Source organism: Montipora capricornis, chromosome 4 (genome assembly GCF_036669925.1).
Source record: "Montipora capricornis isolate CH-2021 chromosome 4, ASM3666992v2, whole genome shotgun sequence".
Lineage (NCBI taxonomy): Eukaryota > Metazoa > Cnidaria > Anthozoa > Scleractinia > Acroporidae > Montipora > Montipora capricornis.
This window is the reverse complement of record NC_090886.1, coordinates 40,295,173-40,305,172: the sequence shown is the minus strand read 5'-3', so window position 1 is coordinate 40,305,172 and position 10,000 is coordinate 40,295,173. Positions and strand designations below refer to the sequence as shown.

Here is a 10,000-nt window from a genome sequence, read left to right as displayed (position 1 = left end):
TATATGTAAAGAAAACTCTTCGAAAATTCCTTAAGAACGAGACCACGTTTAGATGTAGTTTGATATGTGTACATGCTAATATAATAACTTTTTAGGTATAAACAGTAACCATTTACATGTATGTAACATAAATTATATAAATATATTGCCTTTTTTTTGTTCGAAAATGATGTAAATATGTGGAAAAATAATATAAAATAAAAATAAAAATAAAATAAATAAATAAAAAATTTACAAAAGAAGGGGGTTGGTCCGCAGGGGTGGTCCATGGACCCCGGGTTGATGTTTTGTTTACATATACGTCCGTCAAGCACGTGACTCTTAATCAGCATGTTTTTCAAAATGGAGGCGGTTCTGTTGGTCCTTTTATCCATAGATGTTCTTGCAGCTTCTTTCAAGTCCGACCTTCCAGGTATGCTATTTCCTAGAGATTCTGAGAGTCGAGAAGTGAAGGATTTGAGTGGATTTTGGAATTTCCGCGCCGATTTCTCGGCTAAAAGGAATGCAGGATTCGAAGAGGAATGGTTTTCGAAGCCGCTGTGGCAGGTAACACCTCATAACAAGCCAGGAGTAGAATTAATAAATTCGCGATTTTTGCTTTTCTTTCGCACTAAAACAAAAGTAGCATGCTCAGGAAGCTTTTATGTCTGTACTTGCTCATTGATGGCCACACTAAGCTAAGTCACTGATCTGTTGAAAAGTTTGCTTTGTTGACCTACTCTTCCATCGCTGCACACTCTGATTTAAATTAAATAAACTCAAATTAACGGAAATGTTCCTTCTGTAGGTACCGGAGCAGAGATTACGTAAAACAAATGAAACAAAAGACAGAAAACATAACAACTCCAAATAAAGACTAATCCCAAGTGACCCAGGAAGGGTCATTATTTGTGTGGGGTTGGGGGGATTTTTTTGTTTTAGCATGAAAGAAAAAAGGTAACCCACCCCTTTAAGCCCATTAGTTAATTCTTGACCCATCCCCATATAAGTTTATATAAGAGGTGACCGACCCCCCACCCCCTTCAATCTATACCTCTATAAGGAGTTCCTGTTCACTGCACAAAATCAGCATATCTTGTGGACCAGTGACCTACTCTGCGGCCACTTCTTGTTAATGTGTCTTCTTGTATTGTTACAGTATGACTGTCATCATGTGATTCACTTGATTTTGTCGATTTTCTTTCCATTCTTGCTAAGTTTATTATGCTCAACGTATTTGTCCAACTCGGGGACTTTCCGAGTGTCAAGCTCCCCCTTCTCTACAAGTGTTTTCCAGTCATAGCAATGTACATCTTTGAAGGCTCGAACTTGCTAAATTCTTTTCTTCGCTCTTGCTTACGGATCTCATTGACACTTTGCAGTTGCGACAAGTGCTCAATGTAATTCATCACCAATTTTTCGTATACAATGAACTTGGAGGAAAATTCTGTGATAGCACCCCCAATCATCATGAAATTCTCTTTTGGCCCACCCCTTTTCTCTGAAAAAAATAGGCCTGGCCCACCCCATGATTTCCCCCCCTCCCCCACCCCCCACATAAATAATGACCGGTCCCCAATGCAAAAGTACTGTGCTTTCCAGTACCTGCAGAAAGACCCTTTTGAGGACAGGGGAAAACCGAAGTACCCAGAGGAAAACTTGTCAGATCGGGTCAAGTAGAGAACCAACAAACTCAACCCACATATGACACCGAGTCTGGGATTTGAACCCAGGCCAAAGTGAGTGGTCACACCACTGTGCCAGCCCTTCTCCCTGCACTGTGAAGTCATTAATTAATGTGATTTAGTATAATTACATACTTAGGTTAATAATGAAAATTCCCTGTGCTGATTGGTTGCACTTGAGTTGATTATTACGCGATAATCACCTAAGCATTATTTTCAAAATGGCGGCAAGCATTTTGTCGAGTTGACAGACTAAGAAATTGATTGTTTTAAAGAAAATGCAAATCACCTATGTAATTATACTGTGAAACAGTTATTATTCACCTCAGTCTCAGTGAATATCCACCTTTACTAGCAATATTTCTTGTTTACAAACATTGACGTCACATTTCTTTTGATATTCAAATTTGCCAAGAAGTCATTGTTTCAACAAGCAATTAGGTTCTGGTTGGCATACTGATAACAACAGGTGACGTCACGAGAAGCATCACTATAATTATTGTTAAGTGCATCTTTGTGTAAACATTCCCTGCCAGCATAGGTCTCCGAAAGGGAAAGAAAAATGAGGGCAAGGATAGACCTCTGCTGGCCCTGATACATTTCCCATTATGCGTGCACTGGCATTTCCTTTGAAATGATGACATTCTAGCCACATGCAGCACAACTTAGAACTTACAGGGTCTGTTTGGGATAATGTTCATCTAGAATTGTCAGCGTTGTGGGAACTTCTGAAAAGATGATATAAACTCCCCAATCTCGCAAAATCAACCCAAACACTTCTCTTCATTCTCCTGTTAAACCAGCAGAGACTGGAAAAGAGAGTAACTGCCATATGTGTGTGTATCAGAGAAAGAATGAAGGAGGCTTGAAAGGGTTTTCAGCTTAGTGAGTGCATGTACTGTAATTAAGTCACACATGTAATACTAAAGCTCCTTGTGAAGAGAGGTGACCGGAAATAATAATGTGACTTAAAATAATACTGCATAAACTGGAACTAAATTTTTTTAGAAAAGTTGGGCAATATCCTGAAACTTAGCTCATTGCCCTATCCCGGTTTTTTTCATACAACTAATAGTCTTTTCTTTGCATTAATTCTTACAGAAATTTTTAACCCATTGACACCTGAAACGCTCTGGATCGCACCCCTTGGCGAGTAAAATCGTCTGGCTTTAGACAGAGTAAAATCTGTTACCGGTAACTAAAGTCTCACTTCTAGGTGCCAATGGGTTAAAAAAGTTCATCTAGTGGAATCTTTTCAAACAGCATTTTCTTAAATAACTTAAGTTCCTCTAGTAAGATAAATTTGTCTTATACTACGTATTTAGGAAGAGAATTTAATGACAAAAGGTCTGGACAGTAGCAGGGATAACGATATTTTAAGAAACAACACAACACTTTTTAAATTTAAAAACATGTTTAGACAGAAACTTCTGCCATCTTCAGTTTAAATTACAAAGTGCAGAGTTGAATATATAGTGTGAACCAAAATGCTAATTAGCTGTAAGGACACATGACAATGTAAAAGATTACAAAGAAAGTTTTAAATTAACATGATAAAGTTGATGATTAAGTGTAGGTTTCTCCCATTGAATATGAATGGCTTCTTTTATCTTAAGCTGGAAGGTGGTAGAAGCGTGATCTAGGATGCTAAAACAATCATTAGAGCACAAAGTGAGGCAATGCTCAGAATTCTGTAGATGTTTGAAGATGTGCGAGGTCCTATCACCGAAAGTGTGCTCACGTACGCGCGTGAAAAATGCCGGGTAGTTTCGCCGACATAGCAGGCACTACAGCCCGCACACACAAACTTGTATACCACACCGGCACGGAGCCCACTAGGGACAGGATCCTTCACACTGAACATGTTGCCGATTTTAAATGACAATTTCCTGTCACTAGTGTTTACCATAAGAAAACCTTTACAGGCCTTTTGACTAATTACTTTAGTTTTACATCGCGTTCTCACAAACTGGGTCTCATTCGCACGCTTGTTGACAGAGCCTACAAGATCAACAACACTTGGTTGGGTTTTCACGAGGACATCACGAAGCTTACCAAAATCCTTCAGAAGAATCTTTTTCCAGTCCATCTAGTTGAAAATATTATTAATCGCTACCTCACACGTACTCGCCATGGCTGTAATCCCCCGGCTTCCATCTCTGACACTATACGTACCTTTTACTTTAAATTACCTTATATTGGTCCTTTTTCTTTTATCATGCAGAAAAAGGTTCGCCTTTTTCCTAAACGTTATTGTAATAATATTGATATTAAGTTAGTTCTCTCATCATTTAAAATCGGCAACATGTTCAGTGTGAAGGATCCTGTCCCTAGTGGGCTCCATGCGGGTGTGGTATACAAGTTTTTGTGTGCGGGCTGTAGTGCCTGCTATGTCGGCGAAACTACCCGGCATTTTTCACGCGCGTACGTGAGCACACTTTCAGTGATAGGACCTCGCACGTCTTCAAACATCTACAGAATTCTGAGCATTGCCTCACTTTGTGCTCTAATGATTGTTTTAGCATCCTAGATCACGCTTCTACCACCTTCCAGCTTAAGATAAAAGAAGCCATTCATATTTAATGGGAGAAACCTACACTTAATCATCAACTTTATCATGTTAATTTAAAACTTTCTTTGTAATCTTTTACATTGTCATGTGTCCTTACAGCTAATTAGCATTTTGGTTCACACTATATATTCAACTCTGCACTTGTAATTTAAACTGAAGATGGCAGAAGTTTCGGTCAAAACATGTTTTTAAATTTAAAAAGTGTTGTGTTGTTTCTTAAAAAAGAATTTAATGAGGTTTTAAAAAAAAACTAGGTCACTGAATTAGTTTTTTGGGTATTTTTCAACGACTGAATTTTAGAGGATCTTTGATCAGTGCTGTCTTGTAGCCATGGCAACAGTTGGGGCCTCACTAACACTCTTAAAATGTGGCTGACAATTTTAGTCAAATGTCAAAACATTTTGGTACTGAAAGGATTGATGTCGTGTTATAATCCTTTTCCACTGGAAACCCACTGTTACATTGTACCTGTGGAAAATCCTTTTTCGCTCTTCCTTTTGAGTGGTTAGAGCACTTCACTTTTTTTTTTTTTCATTATGCATTACATTGCATTTTGAATCTGTTTGGTGTATTCAAACAAATTATTTACTTGACCCAGCTTGTTAACCATGACAGGATAAAATTTCTGTGATACCGATGTATCAGTCAATTCCCACAGTAATCATTTTCTATGCACTACCTGGAATTGACTTATTCTCTTTAATGTATGGATGTGTAGTGGAGGCAGCACATTTAGCTAAATAAAGTTGTTGTTGTTGTTGTTGTTGTTGGTGCATGACCCAGTGATGGGCTCAAATCCCTCTCTGACTGTCTGATTGCTGGCTGGATTGCTGTTTAGAGATTCTGAATTCAACTCCAGCATGCAATAGGAGCAAGGATGGCACAGTCTGTTAGTGCGCGGCCTTGGTGTATGAGGTCCTGAGTTTGATTCCCGGATCTTGCATCCTTGTTTCAACTTCTATCCTTTCCGTGTAGCCTAAGTAGCTTTAAATACCCTTAAAACGGAGCACTGATGGAGAGGGGGGAGTAAAATGAGCGCGGCAAAAGCTACTGTAATGGTACAGTGTGTCCCCTCCCATTAAGGTAATGTAATTTAAGTCAACTCTCTGGTTGTTGCCTGCAAGTTGGGTCCTAGCATCCAGCTTCAAATTTGAAGTGCTTCTTTCAGATTATTTTATTAAAAGTAGAGTGCCAATGATGAACTAGGTCAATGGTACATACATGTAAGCATTTGCATGCTGGGGAGTAAGTCTGGTGCATTGGTCATGAACCATGACCTCAACCTGACTTCAGGGTTTTTCTCCAACTACTGAGTACTCCAGTTATGCTCCCTTGCCAAAATCTTACATGGACCTTATAGAAGCTGCCAGAGTCAAAGTCAAAGTTTATTTCACAAAAAATCCAAGATGAAATCAAGGGGAAAAAGCAGTAAATTACGTGGTAATTCATTTTATGTGCACAGAGATCAAAGTAGCCAAGGCATTAGTGTGGTCACTGTCACGTTGAAGTAAATAAACTACAGGTAGGACCAAGGTTACATACACGTTGAATTATAGTTTATTAACATGTTTGCATTGGAAGATACAGGAAACATACTAGCCATATATGTGACATGACTTGAACTTTGAGTAATTTGGTCTAACTAATGACAGTACAAAATAAATGATATGTTGTTAAAGCTAGGGAATGACGAAAGGAAAAAAAAGAAAAGAAATCAGAAAACTAAACCTGGTTTTGTAACAGATATAATCTTATGGCGTCTTATGTGAGCTTTTGGCTCAATGTTGTGAGCTACACCCCTTGCAATTCAGTCCCAAGACTGCCACAAAGAGTGATCAGCACAGCTATGATTCTGTTCTATTCTATTCTATTCTTTTATGTAGATTTTACATGAAACACAATAATTATCATTGTAGCACAATTGTCGATGTGGGTTTGTTTTATTGAGTATTGGTAAACACATACTTGCCAACTGTATTTGCCATGATAAATATTATTATATTATTATTATTTCCTTTCCAGACAGGTGATGTGATTCCTATGCCTGTACCATCAAGCTACAATGACATCACACAGGACAAGGCCTTGAGGGACTTCATTGGTTGGGTCTGGTATGACAAGGAAGTTTATGTTCCGAAGTCTTGCAAATCAGAGAATGTCAGAGTTAATCTTCGATTTGAAAGTGCTCATTACAACACTGTTGTGGTAAGGAAAATTTGACTTTGTCTTCATGAGGGGCTATGAAGAAGCACAGCAGATGATCATGACAGTGAGAACAAGCAATACAAACCCTTCACAAAACACAATCCTGGCCCTGATTCAAAAAAATAAGATGGTTTTTTATTTAATTATGTGACCCAAATTTTACGTGTGTGTCTACCTTTGTCCTGCCCTTAGTGGTTGAACGGCAAACAAGTGATGAACCATTCTGGGGGTCATTTACCATTTGAAGCAGATGTCACTTCTTATCTATCATATGACAAAAGTAACAGAATCACAGCTGCAGTAAACAACACACTTACACCATCAACATTACCTCCAGGAGCAGTTAGATATTTAGACGGAGATATGTAAGTGAATTTTTTTTGGTGCTTTATCTAAACTTTGGATATTCAACATGCACACTGACTTTTGCATGCTGTGGTTCAATTTCAGTCCTGGTTCAAAATTCTGTTATCAGTTCAATTTTGATTAAATTACTTTGTTTCAGATTATGTATAAGTAGTGACTTATTGTAACATTTGACTAGAAAGTTGAGCAATAAAAAATGAGACGACGTTTCGACGTTTACATAACGTCATTCTCAAGTCAAAATGAATAAGAATAAAACAAGTATATATATATGATAAGTAACCAATAGGAACTAATGTACAATAGAAAATATGTATGAGAATAAGAATAAAATACAATAGAAAACAATAAAAATTAAGTACAAAGTTTTGCATTAATTAATTATGTCACTATTCAGCTGATATTTACTTAAGTCATAAGCTTGAATAAGATCTTAAGCCGAAAGAGAAGAAACCTGACTTGGTAAACCAAAATTGCGTTCTTTACATATTTAAATGTGATATGTGTGATGCAGATTATGTTGGAATGACAACCCGACACCTTCACCAACGCATCGTTGAACATAAACACTCATCAATTGGAAACCACTTCATGGAACATCATGATAGTCTCCTGGGATTGAAAAGCAGCCAATTTCACGTGCTTACACATGCTTACACGTGGTAAGGTGCGTCGCACTGTAAGTTCATTTCCAATCAACTTGCAAAATTTGGGCTAGTTTTGAGCATCGACCGAAATTGTCACTTACTACCGGTAGGTTTTTGCATCCAGCCTTTCAACTGTCACTTTATAGACACCTGAAAAAATCAAGTGGCTCCAAAGGGATTCAAAGGCATGACATCTGTGGTGCCGGTGCAGTGCTCTACCAACCGAGCCACATGTACAGTGCGAGCAGGTCAATTTTTGTTGGATTCATTTCTTCTCTCATTCATCTATAACCCGCACTTCAAATATACGTTCATTTCATTCATTACAGCTCCTGTTTGCACATTGTATCATTCTTTCCACAGGTATCCACCAGGGTATTTTGTGATGGACACATCCTTTGATTTCTTCAATTACGCTGGTATTCACCGTCCTGTGAAACTTTACACAACCCCTGCTGTGTTCTTATCAGACATCACCGTGGTGACAAACCACACTGACCAAGAGGGTGCAGTTCAGTTTTATGCCGAGACTACTTCCTATATTGGTGATGTAAATATTTCCATGAAGTATGAACTTATTGACAAGGCTGGAAATGTGGTATCCTCGACAGAGGGTCCTTTAATGCTGAAAGGAAAATTGTCTGTAACAAAACCAATGCTTTGGTGGCCAATAGGAATGAATGATGAACCTGCTTATCTTTATACTCTGAAGGTATGGCATGAAAGGAAATAGTAGTGGTAATATTGCCTTCTTAATGCCACTGTACAAACGTGTTTTAGAGAAATACTGTTGAGACTTTTCTTCTGGAGGTAGTAGAGACCTCAACTTTATCCATTGGTTCTTTTCAGCTGTCAATACGGTGACCTGCTGCCATGTTGTTACCCTAGGTGACTGCGTCACCCGATCCAGTACCACAGTTTCTTTAGAAACTAAAATTTTGCTTGACCCTGGGGTTGAGGCTGTAGAGACCTCAAAATAATAATGAAACAACGAGACTCTTTTTCGTAGCACATGCCCTTGAAAGAACTTCGAGCTCCATAACTTATGCACGGCTGATAACAGAAAACTCAGTTCTTGGAGTATTACAGGTCTTGTACAGTTGAAGCCAACATTCCTAATAATGCTCCTGAATAGCAATTTTTCTCTTTTAGGTAACAACTCGAACCATTTTGCCAGAGTTGTCTGATATTTACCGCTTGCCTGTGGGTATTAGGTCTGTTGAGGTGAAGGAGACTCAGTTTCTCATCAACAACAAGCCATTCTACTTCAAAGGCTTTGGAAAACATGAAGATGCAGATGTGAGGGCATTTCAGAACTCAGTTGTGGTGTCATTTGAGTGTTAAAATTATCCAAGTGGTGTTTGGTGATTTGCACAATAATAAAATGGTTTATTTCCTGTAGATTCGAGGAAAAGGTATGGACCATGCCATTATTGCCAAAGACTTTAACATGATCAAGTGGCTGGGAGCAAATTGTTTTCGCACAAGTCATTACCCTTATGCTGATGAAATTATGGACATGGCTGACAGGGAAGGAATTGTGGTCATCGATGAAAGCCCTGGGGTTGGCATAAAACAGTAAGTGAGCAGAAAGATATAATTCCAAGTTCAAATTTCATATCCTTGCAGAGTGGAGGACAGGTATGATGTAAAAATGACCAAGTTTTTTTACCATGCCAAATCACAGGATAATGGTTCTGTGCTAGTTGGGAGTGGGGGAGTAAACTTTGGTATCAGAGATTAATGAGCACACATAATGAGCTCGCCATTTTAATCTGCCGAACCACTCCAAAAAACACATGGCTATCTGCGGCCTTTCCCTACATCTAGGTACGACGGAAAGCCGCAACAATCTGGAACAAAAATTCATCTTTCAAATCGGCACCCTTAATCCTCACGGTATTAACGAACGCTTTTCAGTTAACTAATATATTCCTATTTTTCACGTTGCCATGTTACCACCAATAGCGTAGCTCCTACTCTACTATAAAAACTACACGTAACCCATAATCCCTCGATTCGCTCTGACGAAGGGCTAACGCTCGAAACGTCAGCTTTTAGAATCTCTGTACGGTGGCCAATTTACATTATCAACTCCGTTGATAAAACCAAATTTTTGTACACATTGCAGTCACAGGGCCTTTGCACCGTTGAACAATTTTAACATAAGCTTATGCCCTTCTAATACATTCGAGTTTTGGAGTGGCTTTTATGACTTGTTCTTCAGAGCTCTGGCTCCGCAACATTGACAACACTCAATGGTAAGGTCACTTTACTATGGGTGGAGTTTCTGTGCAGGTGTTTGGACTCTTAGATGTTCTTCGCTATCCAGACAAAATGGAATTGGGTCCACTATTTTACATGGTCACGTGAGCCAAGTGAACAGGGAGCTTAACCGCGCAATATTTTATTGTTACGGACAGAAACCGGAAGTGAACGTGTTGTTTGTCAGGACAGTAAGGTTATTAATACATTAAGTGAAGCTATGATCCTCGCATTTATGAACGCAATTTTTGCAATTGCGTAAAGAAGCTCAGGACTTTCAA

At 38.7% G+C, this 10,000-nt stretch overlaps 1 protein-coding gene across 3 annotated transcripts in view; it reads left to right on the top strand.

Moving 5' to 3' along the window:
- The first annotated feature begins 316 nt into the window (after nucleotides 1-316).
- The window catches only part of LOC138046927 (beta-glucuronidase-like), a 26,948-nt gene continuing 17,264 nt past the window's right edge, over nucleotides 317-10,000 (top strand). The window contains exons 1-7 of one of the 3 annotated variants that reach the window (XM_068893557.1): nucleotides 484-546; nucleotides 5,699-5,758; nucleotides 6,259-6,441; nucleotides 6,634-6,806; nucleotides 7,818-8,166; nucleotides 8,607-8,753; nucleotides 8,857-9,032. In XM_068893557.1, coding sequence (XP_068749658.1) covers nucleotides 6,277-6,441; nucleotides 6,634-6,806; nucleotides 7,818-8,166; nucleotides 8,607-8,753; nucleotides 8,857-9,032 — 1,010 coding nt within the window. In that variant the 5' untranslated portion in view covers nucleotides 484-546; nucleotides 5,699-5,758; nucleotides 6,259-6,276. Of the gene's footprint in view, nucleotides 547-5,698; nucleotides 5,759-6,258; nucleotides 6,442-6,633; nucleotides 6,807-7,817; nucleotides 8,167-8,606; nucleotides 8,754-8,856; nucleotides 9,033-10,000 lie in introns of all 3 variants that reach the window. The other 2 variants (XM_068893555.1, XM_068893554.1) reach the window with 2 other exon arrangements.